Below are 21,773 nucleotides of genomic sequence, written 5' to 3'. Positions count from 1 at the left end.
AAAATCCTTTGCTCTGCCAAGGGAAAATTAAATTTCAGTGCCTGCCCTGTACAGTCAGGAAGGTTGGTGTGTCAGCACTAGTGCTCCAGAATCAACAAGAGCAGGAAGAGAAATCACTGAATCCCCTTTTCTCAGAAGGAAAGGGTCAATGGGTGTCCTCCAGCAGAGGCAAACTGCTCAGCAGTGAGGTGTTGGTTTTAAAAACAAAATCCCCATAGGAAGCAGAGCAGCACTACCAACTAAGGCTTTGTTTTTAAAACACAACAACCACCACCATTAAAAATAAGGATCAGTTTGAACTTCAAGTCAGTAATGAAAGACCACCAACACCAAAGTACAGAAGGCTAACTTTGTCAGTTTGTTTTATTACTGGGCACAGCACAGTACCATTTCACATACATACAAGCCACAGTAATACAAACAGTCCCTACCCTTTTCTTATTAAAAAACACATTATATTTGGGAGGAGTCAAATATCCCAGGGGTCAGCTCTCAAGAGCTATTTTGCTGCAGTTGCAGTAGCAGCAGTTTTCTTACAAAATACTATGTGTTTTCATGCTGTTAATAGGTGAAGCTGAAAAGTCTGAGCTTGCAGCAGTGCCCCTGCTTAACACAATCAAGGCAGGCTTTTCAGCTTTTCAAGTATGCTCAGTCATGGTCCTTTGCAGTCAAATAAAAGCATACCAGACTGACACCCCAGTATGGAACTACAACCCTCAAATGCTTCTACAGAAACCCATGTTATTCTGAAGCAACAGAGGTTTATCCAGTACAGGGCTAGTTAAAACACTGCTGCATCCGGACAGCTTTCCTGCAGGCAGCACAGGCAGGACCATTTCTTATGGAATCAGTTAAGTCTGTAGCAGCACAAGGTCACTGAAGCTTGGACAGAAGCTTCTGTCATTAAAGCAGGCTTAGCTCCTCAGAAAACTGCTTTAAAACTAGAAGGCACAAATGCAAGGTTGAGTGCAGGCTATGTACCACTGTGGCATGCAAGTAGTTTAGATACCCCTCCTAAGGGGAAATACAACACACAATAAATACAGTATATTTTAGAAAATAAGTGCATTACTGTGATCCTTCACAACATAAGGAAGTAGGATCCACAGGAGCCTACAGAGGCCGGTTCACTTAATATTGCACACAAGTCCTGAAATTTAGTGTCAGGTACCGGAGGTGGGACATGGCAGGGGGGGGGAAAAAGGTCATTTGGCAGAACCTGCCCAAGTCCCCACCATCACACAAACAGCTTTTTGCCAATCTGAGGTAGACTTACATATATACTGCTTAAACCCAGTCAAGTCCCGCTCAACTAGTATTGAAAGAAGGCAAAAAAAAAGTGCACGGAATAGATGAGCCCCTTTCTTCTCTAAAGAAAGTGAGTGCTTCAGGTTTACCCCCAGAAGCACGTCTTACAGAGCAGAGTTACAGCAAAGATCCCTACTCCCACCTGGAAAGCAGTGATGGCTATTGCGGTGCTACAGGTAATGAGCGTAACAGGTACTAACTGCAAGTCCTATGGCAAGCATGCTTTACTCCACTTCCTCCCTCCCCTACTACTTGTTAATTCTCCCTCTATTCACTCAGTCCAGCCTATTTTATCAGTTAAGATTGTCCCCATTGCTTTCTCCCTTACATCCCTCCTACTGGGACCCTGCAAAAAAGGTTTTCTATTTCAACTCTTAGACTTCTGAGGGTCACTTGCAGTTTCTTCTACAGACTCTTCTGTGTAGTATAGGCATGGAAGGATGGAAATAAGAGCCTCTTCAATGGAGAAGAGATGTTTGTCCTCTGCTTGAGGACAAAAGTAGCGCATAAAGTCTGCCAGTCTCAGCAAGTACTCAATGTTATGACCAGCACAACCACTTGAGACGATGATTTGAGCCGCAATGTCTTCTTCAGATGCTGGGCCGAGGTAAGAAGGGTTCTGGGGTGTTGCAATGTAAACAAGAGCCAGGATGGGTTCTTCTGTATCTTTGTCCTGAGGGTGGAACTTCACCAACTTGGTGACATAGCCTCCCAGGACAGCTTCTCGCATGTTGAGATACTGTAGCGATGCAGCAATTTGTTCCCCACGGACTTCATAGGCTACACCCCATGTGCATGCCTAAAAGTGAAAGAGGAAGGTGGTTAGGGGATGCTGTAACTGCAGCAGACAAGTCATTAACATTTCAAAGCAAGCCTGCCTTACAGGGCAGAGGAGGATTACACCCCATTTCCCCCCGCCCCGATCCCAGGAGGGCAGAAGAGCACTCGGCTGCTGACATCAGTTGGCAGCTGCTGAGGTGGGCACCGCCGCCCAGGCCGGCCCCCCCTCCCGCCCCGGTACTCACCCCGCAGTCCTCCAGCAGCGTCACCACCCGGCCGGGCTGTGAGGGAGAGGGAAGGGGAGAGCCGTCAGAAGCCGAGCCCCCATCAACGGCCGTCCCACGGCCCTCCCAACGACCGCCCCGGCCCTTACCATCCTCTCGCTGCCGCGGTGGAAGGTATCTCCCTGCCAGAAGCGGCGGCTGTAGCCGCGGATGAAGCCCACCTTCCGCGATGTGAACTCGAAGCCCGGCCTCCACACCAGCGAGCCGTACCCGAAGATCCACACTGGCGGCGTCAGCTTCAGCTCCGCGCCTTCCGCCTCCCCCGGGGGCGAGGAGGAGGAGAGGGGGGACGGGGGCGGCGGCTCCGGCCGGCCCGGGCACTCCTCGGGGCGCTGCGGGTCGCGCTTCATGGCGGCGTTGGCGCTGAGGGCGATTGGCAGATGCGGTGCCAGGCGCTCGTGAGCCGCACGCGCCGCCCCGGCTCTTTAAAGGCCGGCCGGGCCCGCCTGCCCCGCCCCGCCCCCGCCCCTTATTGGCGCGGGGCGGCGTTGCTCGCGCCGGGTGATGCAACGAAAGCGGGATGTTTCGCCGCGCCGCGCGTGGGGCAAAGCGGGGCGCGGGTTGCGTCAGGCGGGACGGGGGGTGGCCGTTAGCCTCAGCCCGCGCGTGGGTGCGTGGGCGGGGCTGCCCGGCGTGAGGAGACCCCGGCCCGGCCCGTTGGCGGGGCGAAGCGGCTGGGGCAGGGCGGGAGGCGCCCGCGGTGGGAGCCGGGGCCTGGTGGGGGTGAAGGGACCGGCTTGTTCTGTCAGCGCTCGGTGAAAGCTGCCGGGGGAACGCGGCGGCGGCGCCTGCGAGGTGCCCGCCCGTGATCCCAGGGGACCGCCCGCTGTCAGACCCCTGCGCACACGGATGAGCGGCTGCTCGTCCCCGGAGAGGCTGCCCGGCCGGTGCCGCCGTCCTGAGGCGGATGGAGCAGACCGTGCCCGGCCCAAAGGGGAGAAACCGGGGTGGAATGAGCGGGCGAGCCCTCCTCAGGAGCCTGCCCTGCACTCCCGCGTTTGGCTTCATCCAAGAACGTGAGCTGCTGCGTTGGAAAACCGAGTTTAATATTAGAGTGAAGTGACAGCTCCCGACATCAACAGGGCTGAGGCGTAAGGCATACAGGTGAAACAAAGTAATAAAATCCACACAAATGCAAGGAAATGGTTCTGAATCTGGCTAGTTGAGTGCAGTTTCCCTTGTACTAAATCCAGGCTGGAGCGTGGGCTTGTAATATGTAACGTTTGTTATGCAGATGGGCCCAAGAGCTGTCTGTGTACGAGGTGGAGACCCAGCTGTAAATCAGCTTTCAGCAGGTTGCGATGACTAAACAGCTCAGCTGAAGAGCTGGGCTCAAATTACAAAGTTGTTCATTTTGGTAGCAGGAGAGAGAAGAGGTGGGGAAAGAATAAGAAGCAAAACCATTGAGATTTTTTTATAGAAGTATTTCTCATTATTGTTCTTGTCCTCTCTATCCAATCACTCCAAACAGTCTATTTACAGTCGTTTCTTTAGTTTCCTGTTAGGTCCCATCCAACCAGCACCCACCTTTCCATTCCACTTAACAGGGCGTTGCAGCTACAACACGCACGGACTGTGGATGTGTGCTCCCTGTACCGTGGCACATTCACCATGGGTGACATCAACAACGTGCATGGCGCTCACATCTGTCCTGCTGTGCCTTACACAGCATGCCCTTCTTGCCTGGCCTGCATGACCGACTGACTCTCTGACTTGTCACCTTGGATGACCCCTCACAAGATCAGCCTTAACAGAGCCCAAAGCTCCTTAATTTTCCTCTCCACTTGCGCTTTTCCCAGTCACCTTCTCCATCTTACTCAGCCTCAAAGGTATGGGGTCGGTGCTATGCCTTGCCAGCCCTTCACATCGCGCACCCATGGTGTTAGAGGCTTGCAGCCTCTTACTCCTTCCCCACTGCAGAATGTGAATCCATCCCGTTTGTACAGCTGCCATACTCGGAGGCCTTAGTCCTAGACACGGAAGTGCTCTAGAAAGTCTTCTTAGCAGTTGTCCGTATCAAAGCGCGGCTTGGCAAAACAAGAAATAAATCTCTAGTCTTACACTTTCAGTCTTGCAGATCTTGGCTCCCAAGATACAAGACTCCTGCCTTAGCCATGCTGTTTGTCGATGCTAAAATAATGTGTCCTTTAAATCAAATGAAACCAGTTGCATCTGGGAATTAAACCAGTCCTCTGTGTCCCACTGCACCAAGCACATATTTTTTCATATTTAGTTCTTTAGCTCTTCAGTTATTTTTTTCCTGCTAAAATCAAGGAAATTTGAGCAAGCCCTAATATGTAGTTAATAAAAGCATCAAAACCTTTGGCTGTAGCTGCATCATCCTTATCAAGCAAGGGCAGAAAATGTGACAGACAAATCAGTCTCTAAAAGATAAGTTGAAGAAGCTCTTGCTAAGTTCTGGTCTTAGCGATCCCTGGGGAAAAAAAAAAAAATCTAGCCTCTCTCTTCAGCTTTCCCCAGGATGTGAGTTTTATTCATCTGAGAAACGCGCTGGATTACGCACATCTCACAAACGAAGCACTAGCTATCTTATCTGCTAGTACGAGCTAAGGAAAATGGGATCAAGAAGTAAAAAAAAAAAAAATGCTACTGGGAAGCGACTGCATGCTTGCTGACGGGGGAGAAAAATTGCTCCTTTCCATTGCAGAGCTGTCTCAATTGTATGTCTGTCTGTGCCAAAAGACTCTGTGACATAGCTGGGCCAGATATGACATGGAGAGCCACTGCCTAAAGCAAAAGCCTTAGGGCCCAGCTTCAGATCCCGTACCAGTTAAACGCTCCAGATCCCTGCTGCCTTTGGTGCTGTTACACCCAGATCAATTAGGTATGAGGTTAGAAACTCCTTTTGAAGACAAGTCCCTGATTTTCTTGTGTAAAGACATTGGGATATTGCTCCATCATTAGGAGCACAGCCTGAGGGAAGACTGTTATTGAAGTTGTGGCATATACAGCAAGAGGTTAAGAATTTTTCTTTGGTTTCAAGCTTTCATTAATCCATTTCCTGTTACTGGCTATACCTGTGTTGCACTTTGGTTAAATAAACCAAAGGGCATGAGGATCACCGGGGCAAAGGGCTGAGCAGAAGACGGATCTCGCAGATGGTGTAGATGCGGCTATGCAAGTAAAGCAGGTGGATACTAAGGAGAGGATTTAGCGTCTGTCAGCGTTGTTGGAGCTCGCGTTCATAAGGCAAGGAGAACAGCCTAAACCACAGGAATGCTCAAACAGGTGTGAGGGAGGATGTGGAGTGGCAATGGAGTTAACTGTTAAGGAACATGATGTAGATTCAGGTGTACAACAACAGGAGATGGAAAAAACCATAGGACTTCAACAGTTTAAAAGTGACTAAGGGGAAGAAGAATGGAAGACAATGGCTATCCTCTGTTAATTATAAAAAAAAAAAAAAAGGCTTAACAGTAGTAAGAAGTTTTATTTTGGCCTGGAAACCTTTAGGAAGGAGAAAAAGGCAATCATAGCTTTATTTGTTACATCCTGAAACTAGTTTTTTCCAGGTTCCAGGAAAAGGAGGAGCTAGTTTCTCTTTAGCAGTGTATGCTCTGCTTCCCCACAGTGAGCGTTCCCCCCGTGTCAGCGCCAGGTGACTAACAGGGCCAGAGCTGCCTGTTTTTCAGGATAGTGGTGAATCACCACAGAGCTGGAGGAACCAACAACAGGGCTGGCATGACGCGTACCAGAGGATTGAAACTGTCATTAGCTTCACCTTGCGTTTCAGGCCCTTCAATAAGCTGAGGGCACACATTCAGAAAATACTGACTTGGGACAGGAGGATTGCCAGTTTGTTTCCAGGTACCACCACATCTTCCTCCACCAGCTTGCCACTGCTTTCCTCTCTTTACAGGGAGCAGACAGGAGAATCTAAAAAATAATTCTGCTCCTTTTCCCTAAGGTTTCAGTAAATTAGCTACTGCAATTGGAGGTGAGGGTCAAACAATGCCACAGACGTTTTAAAGCAATGTAAATCAGTACTATTCCCCTGATATTCGCAATGCCATATCCATGTGCATCACCAAGGGTCTTATTCACTTCTGTTTGTTGAATCCAATTCTTACGGCATTTACAAATCTCCTCCAGATGTGAACACTTACCATATAAATATGCAGTCATCCTTGTTTCAAACATGGAAATACAGAAGTGGCATTGTCAAAGGTTCCATATTAAATCTTGGGAGTCAGAAGTGATGTATGGAACAGTAGGCAGGGGTGTTATTTGGATTTGCTTAATGCACTTTCGTCATTAAATGCTTTAACTCATGGGGTTAAATACAGTCCCGAGCAAAGAGAAGAAAAAATGGCAAGGGACATACCAGTACTTTAAAGAGAACAACTCTAAACTCTAGTGGATACAGTACTGTAAGGAGACCGGACTGAAAAACAAAAGTCAGTGTATCTAGGGCAACAGGGAAACTGCGCGTACAAAGCACCATTCAGGTGGAAATCAAACAAGGCAGGGAAATCAGTCTCTACATTTAGGTGGTCTGCATGTCAACACTAATAATGGGATTAATAGTTTGGGGGATTCTTCTGTAGGACACAACTTAAGCCAATGCTGATGCTGACCCACTCCACGTTCAGTCTGTTCACCCCCGTGGCTGCAACAGCTCTGACTGTTGTCAGCTCTGTTGGTAGTTTTTGCAGTGTGCCCAATTCATATCCCAAAGACTACTGAATGCCCACAGATGGGAATGGCAGGCTTGAGTGAGCCATGACAGACTCGATTTTATTACGTGAGGGGGGAAAAAAATAGTCTTTAGATTCAAAGAGCATTTTACCATGCCATCAATCCCCAGTGGCCTGACTGAGAAGTCCTCTGAAGAAAACCCAGCATTATCGCTTTGGCTTTTGAGTCTTGTACACCGAAGTGATCTGCTGCACCGTGCTTTTTGCCGACTTCCCCTCCTGTTCTCACTTCAGGTTGGTGGGTAGTTTGACCCTGTTAGCAGGAGCTGGCCTCGGTTCCTCTGGTCACCCTGCCCACCTGTCACATTCCATGCTGCTGACCGGTACTGAGGTCCCCCAGTAGTGATTCATAAAAAAATTTTCCATAAAGAATGAGAACTCCAATTTCAGATGGGATTTTGTCTTGGTTAAGGGCAGACATAGTGAGCAGAGACAGAGGAGACAGCGTGGAGGGTTGTAGCAGGAGCTTAGGGAATTTTGGTTTTTCTTCCTTTACGGTAGGATAGAAATTCAAACACTTCCTACTAGCACAGCTTGAGGGATGAGGAAATCAGATACTGAGCGTAAAAGCTGAGTACAGACCTGCCGGAAACCCCTTTTGCTTGAGCCCACGGCGCCCCAAGCCTGGGAGCTCATCTGAGTGCTAGGCTGTGAGCCATGAACTAGACTAGCTCATCCTTTGGTGCAGTGCAACTCCCTGCTCTTCGCTCCTCATGGCCTTACTCTGCTGCCCAAATGCTCCGCTGACACCTAGAAGGGCATTTTGGGCAGTCATGTGGATGTCCACGTCGGCACCTTTGTGAGACGCAGACGGAGGAGGCGTGAGCTCACATGGCTTGGGCTGGGACCCTCAGCCTTGACTGTAAATGTCAGCACCTTATCCGGGCTGATTTAGTGTTGTCATTTAGGTTTTCTTCAGGAGGTGATTTAGTTTCACTTCCAGTATAAAGAGAAGAAAAACAGGTTTATAGCTAAAATGTTAACAAAGCAGATTTGAGAAAAACCTGAAGGAATTGGTTGATACAAGCAGGTAGACTGAAGAGGCCAAAGACAGAATTGTCAAAGACCCTCAGAATTTTAAGTCAAAGGTAGAAAGCAATCTCCAGTTTGCATCCTAAGCAGGGAAGGAAAAGTGTTTATGGAAGTAAACAGCTGATTTCAAAAAGGGTTTAGGAAATAACAGGGAGCTCTTACAGGATGGAAAAGGAATAACACAACAGAGAAACCTCTGGTTTGGCACTTTGCTATGGAATGAAGCAAGAGCTGCAGAAATTAGGGGTAATTTACACATTGCAAAGAGTTTAAAACTCAGTAAGAAGCTTTCTAGTCAAATAAAAAGAGATTCAAGAAAGAAGCGAGAGAACAGGCAGTGATATGACTGTCAAGACTAAAAATAGCTTAGATGCAAACCAATAAAAGACATGATGTTGATTGTTATGAGGCTTTTCAAATATTACCACATCTGAAGCAAAAGCACAGTTCTGAGAACTCCTGGTGCTTGTGTCAAGAGAGGTGAAAGAACAGACACAAATGAAGAGTTTATTAGCAAGAAATGTAAATATATCTAAGTGGGGCATGTACCACATGACTGGAAAATAGCAAGCAGTGCCTGTATTTGAGACTTGAAAAATAAAATGCAATGTAGCAAACTGAAGACCTGTTAGCCTGACCTCAATAACACACAAATCTTTCTATTATGTGCTTTGACAGAAAGAATAACTCAGGATGCAAATATAGTTGAAATACACAACGGGCTTAGCAAAACACTTCACTGCAGACTAACTTCACAGCTGTCTTCGATAATTGACTTTTGCAGAGAAGAGAATGTGCAGATGTAGTTTGTCTAGGCTTCAGCGAAGTACTTAATAGGGTAATGCATGACAAGTTATTAGGTGAGATGCAGACAGGAACTGTTAAAGGGGAGATGACTGCACTGGATAAGGGAGGAAAACTGGGGGGGCATTAACTGGGTACTGTTAATTTGAGACGCGCCAGTGTGGTTCCGGGCTGCATGAGGGGAACACCTGCCAAATCAACAAGAGCTAACACTGTTGCACAATACCCTGCTGAAGCCGCAGCTGAAAGACTGTTTACTGTTCAAAAGAAAGATGAAAGGATGGACAGAACAGGGAAGAGCTATTAGGCTGATCGAGGGGATGAAGAGCCCTCCCTCCCAAGGGATGCTGGACTTGCTTAGTCCGGCCATGTGTAAACAGGGAAATAGGACTGGTTTACATCATGGGGTTTATCCTGGTGACTGGGGAAAAGGGGAGGAGAAAGGAGCTGTTATTCAAACTGAATTGGCACAAAAGCATATGAGCATTAACTGGACGTGACTGGCATAGCCCGCAGATTGAAAAGAATAACCTAACTTGCAGAGCAGCAAGTTTTTAAAATGGCACACCCCCCCTCCAAATGAAGAGCAAATAACAGAAAAATAACTACTTTATGTAGATTTAACTGCAACAGAGATTATGTAATGTCATTACATCTATTACCTACAGTCCCTTTCCACCCAATGCTCTTGTTTGAAGAGCAGAAAGTTTCCATTTCAGGAGCATCACAGGAAATAGCCGGAGCATAGCCTCAGTCAGTTGGAGCCAAGCTCCAGAATTTCTGCAGATTTCTGGTGCCAGAAAGACTTCATCAGTTTGCAATGATAAGGTTTTGTCCTGCCTTGCTTGCAGCTGTTCTTGCCCACATCGTCACAGCATCTTCATAACAAGCATTGCTTCTCTGTGGCCTAAGTGTCATGGATTCATTTTCTAAACCAAAGACACAGCCAGCTAGAGGATGACCACAAAGCCCCAAACAGGCACAAACTGAGAGTTCCGAAATACCTGACATGTACTAACAGCAAAGGAAGAGCTGCAGAACAAATGCAAACCCTGAAGCACTATCTCATGCCCCAACTACTGAGAAACCCCAAACAAGGTGACATTACAGCATCATCTGGAATTTTGAAGGGTGGAAGGAGGTTGAAATTCACATTCTACTTGCCAGCAGAGGAGTGAGCTACAAGGTCTGTCACCAAGTTGTAAGAAAGGACCAGAACTAGCCGGCACGCTTTCTGAAGACAGGAAGCAGCAGGTTCCCAAGTATTCCTACAGCACAAGGGGCTTCTCCTTGGGAGCAAAGCCCTAAAACCACACAGCTAAAGAGGTGTGAGAAAAGCCTATAAAGAGAGAGGAAGGATGAAGTCTGGAATGAGACGAAGCAGCACAAAGAGGAACCAAATCCTCCCTCTCCCAGCCAGCTGGTAGAGCACAGCATGCCCTACTGAAAGGGGAGCAGGTAGTCCCCCAGCAGCCCTGCCCCTCCTTGCCACGGCCAGAGGGAAGGCTCTGCACCCGCAGCAGTCACTAATAGTCTTCCTCTGAGAGAGAAAGGAAACCCACCTGCTACCCACTCATCCAAATCCTTATCAAGGCAACAAGGAAAGTAGTAACAGTGCTTCTGTTTAGACTCTTGATTGCTCCAGGGCAGGAAGATGCGTGTGTTGACCCGATTAAAGCAATAAACCAACCACTCGCCATGTGAGACTTATAGATCAGTGTGGAGAAAGAGAGTTAAGTAGCTATCTTGACAAGAAGCTGCTCCTTCACTGGATCCTTTCTCCTTTACAATTTCTGATGCACAAGCACGCCCCGCTTATATTGCATTTCACTCTTTTTAACATCCGAGTGTTGCTGCAAGCAACCGAGCTAGCTAACGTGATGCTTAATGCAGAGGAACACAAAATGTTTTACGCTGTTGTATCAGCAAATGAGAGTTGCTTATTTCTAGAATTACTAAAAGTCCAGTTGCTGTGACAAAAAACCCTAAATGGTCCTGAAGTTGTGGCTAATACCAAGCAGACTATTGTTTGTGACAAATACTGAAAGACTTTGCTTTAAACATGGCCACGCCGGGCAGAATTTTGTGTTCTGATGTTAAAACTATGTCTCTGTATGAAGGGACTTTGCAGTCCTAGGGAGAATTCCTATAATAAACAGCTGAAAATATTTGTCTTTATATTTTAGTACCTCTGGCATCTATGTTGAGAACTGTTTGAGGTTTGAAAAATAGCTGTAGATGCATTGTATGTGAGCTAACATGTTTGGTTTTGTGGTATTAATAGGACAGATTCTGGCTCAACAGTAACTCCACTCCTTTTGTGATTTCCTAAGTCATGTCCACTTAGGATTTGGGCCTTTAGTTCTCAGCTGTCTCAAAATAAAACCCTGCTTTCTTCTCCCTTTAGTTTGGTAACCTAGGTCTGCAGTTTCCATTGCTGAATTTTTCGTGATTAGCCCAGCAGATCTGAAGATCTGTCCTTACTAATTACAGGTGCTCTTCCCAAAGACGAGGAACAGAACGCGCCAATGATCACCACCTTCCTTAAAGCACAATGCTATTTATTTAGAACAAAATGTTATGGAAAAAACACTTAATAAGCCAAGAAATGACTCGCACACCTGCTAAGCGTTGCCTGTCTTCCTTGTGGTGCCCTGGCAAATGTGATAAGCAAGTTCTGCCAGCTCTTTAATTCAGAGAGAGCATCTGTGTGTCAGATCAGGCTGTCTCTCTGCCCCAGAAGACAAAGCTGAGTGCCAGGATAACAGGCACAGAGGACTTGCATGAATACGCGCAGGTTCCACAGAAACGCTTTCGTTCAGCCTAGAGCACAAACTCATGAGCAAGATGTGCTGCCCAGCAGACCATCCTTTCCATGCTGTGAGACAGCGGTCAGTTCTTGAGCATCTCTCCAAAGTTGGATATGTTCCTGCCTGTAACCTGGTCATGCTGCTCTGTGAAGTCAAGTGCCTGCCACCTTCTTGCACGTGGGGACAGCAAGAACTTTCATGGCTGGGCAGCTGAGAGTACTCAAAAGTAATCAGTAATTGGACTTTCTGTATGGTCAGTAATGGGAATTGTCCTCCTACGCTCAACTGCACACAAGATCAGACCAGAAAAAGCATCTGCCTGGACAGAGCTGTTGTGCGTGTTGGCTGTGACCCATCCTGGGTGATCCTGGTGCATTCCATGCTTCATAACCTCTGTGGCAGTTCACTGTAGCAGTATTTGAAAGCTTGGTGTTATCACTTCCATCATGGGGATATCACGACTCTTGAATACTTAAAAGCTATCAAAGATGATGAAGATAAAATGATTTCAACATTAAACCTCTTCTAGTTCAGTTTAGGGGATATGATGCTTCCACGCCCTCTGGAATGAGACGTCAGAAAGTACAGCTGTAGCCCATGTGGGAACAGAGTTTTTCTAATGAAATAAAATGGATTGTCTTTTTAAGAGAAGCTGTGATTCTTGTGGTCTGTTACCAGACTGGCGATGGCTCTGGTCGCAGCCTCTTTGAAGTCTCGGTTTAGCTTTAAAAAGAAGAAAAGCCATACGTGTGTCTTACTGTGCTGTTCATGGGGAAGGAAAGTTTCCTTTCTGCCCCGTATGAAAAACCTGGGCCATGTGGCAGAATGATTGTGCTGTCCTGCACTAAGACGGAAACAGAGGGCTCGTGAGGGCATCAAGTCACAGGCTGTGGTGGTAGCAGAAGGCAGGCAGGAGGAACACCAGTGGCCAGGCTTCAGGCAGTTGAGACTACAGTTGTAGTGGCTGCAAAGAGAGAGGCTGATCGACAGGGTGAGTCAGATCATTAACATAAATTGGGGTGAATTCCCTGTGGCTGCACTGTGCAAGGGGGTGTGTTTTGGGGAAGCTGACGCCAGGCACGTACGAAGACCAGGAGCTGCTGGGCTGCTCCACCTCTACTGCTTGTGACTCATGGCACTGTCGGTGCAAAGACCTTTGGACTGCGTGGCTCTACCAGCTGGGCTTACTGTGATCGCTGGCGTTTCTGCCCTAGCTCTGTGTCATCTAGACGTGCCTGTACCTGGAGGCACTGACTTCACCTTCCTTCTTCAGGCAGAAACCAGAAGTCACTACCCAGAGGCAATGTCCTTTGCTTTTGTTCCCTGGGCACAAGGCGGCACAGGTGCGTTTTGCGTGGAATGGTAGCTGTGTGGCCATGCTGTGCCTGAATGCCTAAGCAAGTAGGGCTCCTGCAGCCCTGAGCAGCCAGTCTGGTAACCAGTTACAGCTTCCCTGCTCCCAGTGCAAATGTGACAAGGCCACTGCCAGCCGTTTGGTCGAATGCATGGTAAGGAAGGTTAACTCAACAGCTTTTCTAGGTGCAGGGAAGATGTTCCCTCTGCACCTCCTCACTGTGCAAGCTGTGTGTGGGAAGTGTTGACGGTGCAGTTCTGTGGTCCGTGCTCCTAATTGGGAGGCAACAGGAAAGTGACTCATGTGACATTGCATCCCCTTCTGCACAGGGAACACAGTGACTCGAGGCACAGGCGCTGGGCCACACAGTAGCTGTGAGACTGACAGCAAAATGATACAGGCTGGCAGTGACCATGCTCTTGGCTGGTTAAGATCACTAGTGAAGGCATTTGAGCTCCGCTTAGGAGTTCCTCAGCTATCAGTGACCTGTGGCCACCAGCAAATAGAGTTCTGCTCCATCAAGAGCTGTCATACTTTGCCAGCATTTTAATTCCTGTGACCAAAACCAGCATCCAGTGTTGACAGAACAAAGTATTTACTGTCAGCCTGTTCTCATGTCTGCTTGGGTAACTCCTCCGTGCATGTAGCTGCAATGGCATAGTCTGAAGTTTTTCTGTACTCACTGACCATGTCCTGATGTTGCTCCTCTCTTGGCTGACTCTGACTTATCAGTATTCCCTATGAGATTGTTTTTCTCCATCTGCTCTGGTTCTGCTGTTGATCCTGACTTGGCACTAACCTTTTCCAGTTCCGCCATGAAGTCTCTCCATTGCAGATCTTAATTCTTCTCATGTTCCTAACCTTGTCTTATCTCAGCCCCTGCTACACACTGAGCTTTTTGGAACGGACCTAAGAGCAGAAGCTAAACTTAGCCATGCTGAATTCAGTAGCTTCATCTATTTATACCAAGGCCAGAGTTTCCCTTGTCACTCTTCCCCCTCTAATGTCAGCTCTCAGCAGTTCTTCGATAGTTCGAGATGCTGTGGTATCTTCCCAGTGCCAAATACCCTGCCTAGTTATGTCTGTGCGTGGTGGCAGTGACGATGTCACCAGATCAGAATGTAAGCGCAGTTTATCTGCCTTGGCTGGGGTAAAGGGTAGTGCGGGTGCGGGGATACAGACATCTGGGCTTGTTGGGCTCTTGAAAAACAATGGGACTTTTTTGAGGGGAAGTGGAGAAGAGGGAGAAGTGAGGCTGATGTGGCTTATGTGCTTTTTACAGGTTGTCTACTTAAGTTAATCCAGTTTGAGTTCCACCTGCATCCCTGTACCTCATCTGTAGCACTCATCCCTCAGAGCCACGCAGGCAGTCGTAACAACACAGGGTGAAGTGCAATGTAGTTTGGATGAATCTGGATCCAGATTTTATCAGGGCACCTTCCCTGTTCAGTGGCCAGCATGAGACCTGGCATTGAGCTGTACAGTGCTGACTATGGGGAATCTTCTCCTGAGGCAGACTAAAGCTGTGGGCACTCTGGTCGCACGGATGCTGGATGCTGATGACTGGTGTGTCAGTGGAATATCAAAGTCATAACCTGAGTGATTGGTATGTGATGTAATGATTGGACTGGAATGCTGTGCACAAGCAGAGGCATAGTCACCGCCTGTTTACTAACTCTGATGTTACACATAGCCTGAGGTTACATCAGGCTAAGGAGAGCAAAGCCAGATTTTTGTGAGGTGGGAACACTAGACTGGTGCCAGGAAAACAGCTGACAATGTCAGTTTTTTGGATAGGTATTCTCCTCCTCTCATTTCAAGGAAAAGCCTTGAAAAGTTCTTTTGCTGGTATCGTTGGTATAAGGTTTCACAATTCTCAGTAACACATGTATTTCAAACCCTCAAAGATGTTTGAACCCCACCTTGGTACACATTGCACTGTTGAGGATAGACTCTCTGTCCTGTTACCTGTGTGTATTGGATAGAAACCAGTTCCTTGAGTCCATCTTTCTTGTAAGAAAATAAATAAGCTCCTATCCCAGAGCCCCCGGACAATTCTAACAAAGCGGTTGTACAGCTGCCTGCGTTCCAGCTTCTGATGAATGTGAAATTGCTCTCGGCAGTGCTGGGACATGCACAGCCCATTCTTAATTTTGTGGGGTACACATACATGTCATGTTGCAGTAGCGTGGGAGCTCTCCAATATATTTTAGTCTTCTGTAGCTGAAGTCCCATTTTAGGAAATCTGTGCCAGCTAAGATAGGAAGGCTGTTGCCTTTAAGGCAATTAAGAGGCTAATTATTCTTGAGGATAATAATTTTCTCTTTTTTAAATCGCCCTCTAATCTCACAACCTCCAATCCCATAGCGCTTGGCTACAACCTGCCAAGAGCCCAGCCTCTAGCAGCAGGTAGCTTGCGATGTCTCCGGGCACTGTCTGGAGGAGGGAGGCTTAATGCAGAGGTGGATGCAGGGTGAGAGGACAGTAATGTTCTGCTCTCTAGGATCTTGGTTGGCGGAGGCTTATTCCTCAAGTCTGCCGCTGCAGGCCAATGCCAAAAGCCATGCTCTATTCCATATTCCACTGCTTCAAATAGGAATGGGCAGTCACAGTGCTGCCCACTCATGGACTGACCATCTGTGTGTATAATGTGATGATCAGACCCTGTTATGTTTTAAAGCTTACACAAGAAGAATAAGGATCTTACCAAAGCAAGACTTGATCCAAATTATCAGAGGTTGCTGGGTGAAGACTGTTAAAAATGTGTTTAAATCACTTGATGCTAAACTTAATCACATGCTTAAGATTAAGCAGTTAGTGATTCCTTTGAGTCTGAGTCTATGCATAACAGATGCCTTCAGAGTCAGAGGTATGAAGAATCCCTCCAAATCTGCCAGTGCCTTTTCTCTCCACTCCTGGACATGGCTGAGTTGATCAAACTATTTCCAGGAACTGTTTAATGCTGCATCTCTAGTTGAATGATTGGCCACCTATTCCTCTCCTGTCCCCCACCGTGCTGAAATGGGAGCCTGTAATATGAAATCTCCTTGAACTAAGACTGTGGACGACTATTCTCTTCTAGATCCAGCTGGTGGGAAAGTTCATCGCACTCGCTCTTTCCCAGCTTTTTCTCACTGCCCCTCCAGACCTGCTGGCAGGGTCGTGTGTGTACATTTTAGCCTAAATGAGCAGGGCAAGCAAACTTCTATTCAGCAGGTTAAGCTAACATCTGATGGCACAGCAGTTCAGAGTGCACATCCACCTCCAAGCATTCCATAGCTGCCTCATTAAACTGCCTTTCCAAGTTTGCGCTGCCATACAGTGCAAAGCAGCACAGTAGAGCCCTGGGATTTCTTAGCCCTTGGATTTCTGTGGGTGAGCAGGCAGAGCGGAGCAGAGCAGACAGTTGTTGCACGTCAAGGGCTTGGCTATGAATGAGTAATTGTGGATGGATACATGGGTAGGCAGGTTAAGTGCAACAGCAGCAGGGATTTAAATTTTGCTGCAAGGTGGTGGAGTGGCCCAAAGCGGTGATGGATGTAGCTGAAAAGGGCTCCACTCATCTAATGCAAAGCCTACATACTGCATTTCTTGCAGTCAAGCAGTACAAATACAAGAGAGCAAATCTAAGACAAGAACTGGATCTCCTTTCAAGCCGGGTGACTTGGTGTATGTTGAACATAAATATGGTTCCGCCATGCGTCTTCTTTCAAACATCAGCAGGTGCGAGGTCTTCTAGTTCTGTCACGATAATGAGTTCTGCACCAAAGAAGAGTCAAAACCAGACTCTATAGCATCCTCTGTGAAACCTTCATCCTGAGAAGTAACCCCTCTATCAAACTTCAGGCACTTTCCTGTAACAGAATTTGCCTATTTTCTTTGATCTATTTTTGACTGTTCTTTAGATATATTTGTGGTAGAGGAAGATTATGAGAGCAATTAAAAAGGAATTGCAAGACGCTGTGCTGGAGGTAATGGACAAAAGGTGTCATGGTATGGTTGTGCAATAGCTTCATGTTTTCCATATTGCTCACGCTGGAACGCACCGTGAGGTGAGAGGACTTTGTACCTGCGTGGAAGGGTCACTGTGGCATGTTACAGTATTGGTGATATATGTAGCAAAGATTGCATCAGATGGCTGAGCATTATCAGTCCAGAAAATCTAAAGAGCCATAAAGAGAAATCCATGTGGGAAGGCCGGCTGGTGGCTACATGTGCCTTTTCCCAGAAGATGTCAGATCAAAATAGTTACAAGCTGAATCCCCCAGATTTTCTGTGCTGTTTGCTGGGAACCTAGTGCACTGGATTTGAAAACAAATAATTTCATACTCTGTGACCAGGCACTTCAAAAAGCAGCTGTAAATGGGAAACTGAGAAACAATGGCAGGGCAGAAAACAGCGTTGAGCTCTTAATGTGACCCTTTAAATTGAAAAACCTAAAAAAGGCTGGCATAGTTTTCATAAACAAGGGAGTTGGGGAACAACACAGTTTGAAAGCATCATTGATTTTCATCGATTTTTTATTGATAAATCTTTTTCCGGGTATGTTGCCTCTGTATGAGAGAGATTAAAGCAACTGCTTAGATACTGTTATTTGTCAAATGTTGTACCTATGGATCCTTTAAGAAAACTGAGCAGGTGAATTGCTCCTCTTCCCATGCAGGGTTCTCAGCAGTTTTTTTCCTCTGCTGATCTCTCATTTTCCTCACTCATTTCCGAGGACCCTAGGCAGAACCATTCGCCTCTCAGCAAGCTCTAATCTGCATATGGAAAGATGATGTGAAAGAAAGATGCTGATAACCATGACACCTGAACTGATGTTATGCCTTCAGCAGACCACAAGTACCATGGAACCATGGCGTTGACCTTGCTGTGGTCATTGCCTGTAGCCTGAGCATACTTCTTGCCTGAGCAGGCTCAGACGTTGCATCAGTGTCCTCTAGTAATGCGCAGAACTCTTCTGACACTAGCTAATTGAGTCTAACTATCCCTCTCAGAGGCAGATGAGTAAGTATTAGCCCCACTTTACACCTAGGAAGAGTGGGAGGGGAAAGTGGCATGCCCAAGTTTAAGTGGCAACTGGTGTGAGCGATGTAGGAGTACCCTGTTTGCCTGCACTCGAGCCCTGTGCGCGCAGAAATTGTAAAGTTCCTTATGGAACGTGGGAGATGAGTTAAGCACTGGGCTATCCATTCTGTGATAGAGGTTGTATTGCTTGCTGGGTGCTAGGAAATGTATTAGGAAAGGCACGAGGGGAGCAGGCTCAGAGGCACGAGTTGCAGTGCCAAGCAGAATAACAGCACTAGTGACATGGTGGCAACAGGCTTGCACTGGCCTGCTGAGTGCTGGCAGGAGGACAGCCCGGGTAGTCCGATGGCAAAAGGGATGCTGGCCTCATTTCAACCGCTCAGACTGGCTGCATTAATGCCCTGGTTGGTATTTCCTTCCTTCTTCTCTAGAGAAAAGACAAGATAATTTGAAGCACAAAGCCAAGACTTTGCCCTCTGGAGGGATTCCAGGGTTGCAGATGGACTGGGCTCCTCGCAGTGCTGCTGGAAAGCAATTACATTTGCAGTTCAGGGGAAGGGAAGAGGAGGCGGGAGAGTCACTGAACTGACAGCAGGGATAAGAAGGTAGCTCATTAGCACATCATCTTTTCTGCACCCTTCTGTGTGGGAGCAGATCTCCATATGATGACATTCAGAGTCTGGCAGGAATGTCATCCTGAGCTAGTAGGAATTTTTCTGCAAGAAAGTGTGAGTGGGTAGCTTTAAAGACATCAAAAGTGAGCTCCTCTGTGGTCCAAAGATTATAAAGGTTCATCCTTCTTGGTCATTCTCAAACTTCACCATCAGCTGCTGACCTGGAATATGAAGACGAAGCATGGAAGTAATGAGGTATTCATTCAAAAGAAAACCAAAAAACCCACAAGAAAAAAAAAAACAACAACCTTCTGCTGCACATCTCATCCACTTTTCTTGCTCCAGCCTTGGAGTGCACTCCAAGAAATACCTATTTATTGCACTGTGTCTATGGTAAATCATAGCTGGGAAAGATGGTGTCTCCCTATACTCTGTGAACATCCTCTATGGCAGATGATTTTTTAAGTAAACATTAGAAGTAGAGAGCTGATTATGTACGAAGCAGTGATTGTCCTTGGAGAATTCCAGTAGGAGCCGTGCAGGAGACCTTGCCGTCTCTGTATGGCATTCATAATGATTTGGAAAACGTGAGTCCTGAGGCAGTGACAATGGCCTGTTGGAAACCCCACGGTACATCGGTAATAAAGATATAAGACACTTAATGGTGAGCTGAAGGGTGAATTCCTTACAGGCCTAGTCAAAAGACTCGTGTGATTGTTTAACAGCAGTACGGTGTACATTCTCTCATGCCCTGAGCGGTCCCCAAGCCCCAGAGGAAAATGTCAGCGAAAGCATACATTAACTGTTCCATAAAGGACGTAGTTTTGAATGGGAAATGTGTGTGTGTCTCACCTGCCAGGCATAAATGGCTATGCATTGAAACAGTCCTCCATGGCACAGCTCCTGAATCTTGTTAGATGTGAAAATATCTGCGTGAGGGTCTTGAGTCCTTTTGTTGAGGCAGGGGGAGGAAGGGGCAAAAAATGAACCCACGCTGAAACCTTTTGAACCCAGTGGAGCACCGAGTAAAGACCAACCCTTCTTATTTTCTCTTAATTCTTCTGTCTCCTCAGTATAAATGTTTTTCAGCTCAGAGTGGGGGAACTGGAGTGCCCACAGGACCTGCCCACAGGACCTACAGCGCCATGGTGTGGTAACACCTCTTTTTGGACAAGCAATCAGCTCTGGCAGTCTGGTTTTGCAGCCAAAAGGAGGGTCTTCAGTATGGCCTTCAGCTTGTGCCGGTGTAAGAACTGTGCCATTCACTTGGGCACATCCTGCAAAGTGATAGTGACAGCAAGGTGGGGGGCAAAACTGCAGAGAAGTGTTTGTCTTTAATGGTAGCACAGCCTGCACTGACAGAGGATCTCAAAGCACTGTACAAACTGCAGTGGACAACAGGCTGTAACCTGCAGTGGATAACAATACCTGGCAGTGGACAACAATACCTGATGGAGAATGTGAGGGACAGAGAAAGAGGGTGAATTCTGCAGAGGGAAGCTGCAGAGCCTGAACAGCAGGAGCTGGGAGAGGAGAGAGGGAGTAGATGCCTCACCCTGAATTCCTGTGATCCTGATTTACACCCATGTAACTTGGTTGGAGTCAGTGCAATTCCATTAGTAGGAAAACGGGCTGAGAAATAAAAAATGACCTTCATGTCTCTTCACCAGTTGTTCTTCATACTCTTAGCACAAGCTTTCCTCACACTCCAGGGCACGCTCCATCCAGGTTATAGGAAATTGCATGCCACAACTGTTCAGCAATGCTTTTCATATATATAAAAAAAAGCAGAGAACAAGAGGAGAACACAAGACGTGTGCATCAAATACCGCACCGGTTAATGCAAAGGCGTTGTGGACCTAATCATCCAGCCCTAGAAAATTACAGCCGGGGCTATTCCGCACCCTCCAGGCAGCCACGTGCCTGCGTGAAGAGGCATTCCCTTTCATCTGGCAACTGCAACCCTGTGGCAGCGGGGTGGCTGGACTAACAGTGTTAACATGAAGGCCATGTTTATGGAAGTGAACAATTAGGTTAGAAAGATACAAAGGATGGCATCTACCCTAGTTCTGGGAAATGGCTGATCTGTGCAGGTCTGGGGTGGGGTCTTCTCCTGTGGTATCCTGCGTGATTGCACGGTAGTGCCTTGAATGCCGCTCCCTCTGGAAAATGACTGAGAAAGGTTGCAGAGCTGCGGTTAGTTATTCTCAGGAAGGAGGTAGCAGAGCCTGGAGAAATGAAACAGGAGCTGGAGTGAAAGAAAAGCAGAGGTGGACAGGGAGGAATGCTTTTCAAAGTAAGTGTGCACAGTGCAGTTGCTCGCCATGACATGCTGATGCCTTTTGCTGTAGGTTTACAAGTACCCCTTAGACTACTCTAACTGCCCCTTCGCTAGTATAATTTCCAGCATGTGTGTGAGCCTGAGAAAAAAAATTCAAAAGCCAACCAGCCATACCCCAAAACATCAGTGCTGCAGAAGCGACTAACTGTGCTGGTCCCTGAGGGGACACGGTGACATCTTTAACCAAACCTGGAGAAGCAGGTGGCCTGCTCTCCCCACGCCTCCGGGCTGCCTTGGGAGTCAGGCTTTCGAGCCTGCGGTCCCACTGACGCATGTGCTGCCTCTCCTGCAAACCTTCGAAAGCCCTGCGCTCCTCAGCCCCTCTTCCTTTGTGCCCGAGCGGCAATGATTAAATATTGATATGTTAATGAGCCCCTGAGAAGAAACATAGTGCCACGTGGCAGGCTGCTGTGCGGGGGGCTGGAGCTGGTCCCTGGCTCCCTGAGGGCTCCCAGCAGTACCAGGGACCCTACTGCTGAGCCAGCCGTACAGGTGTCCCCTACAGCAAAGGGACAACTGAGAGAACCAGAAAGCTTTCTGGTCCTTCACAGCGCAGCCTTATAATTCAGCTATTTTCTGTAAGTTTTGTGATAGCTGGCTGGGGAGAGATACAGCTTGCTGTCTCCCATACAAACTTCTTTCTCTGTTCGTTAGCTTGTCTGCTGTCACTGAGGAACTCCTCCTGGTGCTACAGCCGCAG

The 21,773-nt window shown here is 47.4% G+C and overlaps 1 protein-coding gene across 1 annotated transcript; it reads right to left on the bottom strand.

The window, feature by feature from the left end:
• Positions 1 to 335: 335 nt before the first annotated feature.
• CHAC1 (ChaC glutathione specific gamma-glutamylcyclotransferase 1) lies at positions 336 to 2,791 on the bottom strand. Its single transcript, XM_054828979.1, has 3 exons — positions 2,462 to 2,791; positions 2,334 to 2,369; positions 336 to 2,107 (listed from the first exon to the last, which is right to left on the bottom strand). Exons 1-3 carry the CDS (start codon positions 2,720 to 2,722, stop codon positions 1,676 to 1,678), a joined length of 729 nt encoding a protein of 242 aa, XP_054684954.1. The 5' UTR covers positions 2,723 to 2,791; the 3' UTR covers positions 336 to 1,675.
• Positions 2,792 to 21,773: the final 18,982 nt, after the last annotated feature.

Source organism: Grus americana, chromosome 5 (genome assembly GCF_028858705.1).
Source record: "Grus americana isolate bGruAme1 chromosome 5, bGruAme1.mat, whole genome shotgun sequence".
In the NCBI taxonomy this organism is placed as follows: domain Eukaryota; kingdom Metazoa; phylum Chordata; class Aves; order Gruiformes; family Gruidae; genus Grus; species Grus americana.
The sequence above is the reverse complement of the archived record's forward strand: the minus strand, read 5'-3'. Positions and strand labels throughout refer to the sequence as shown.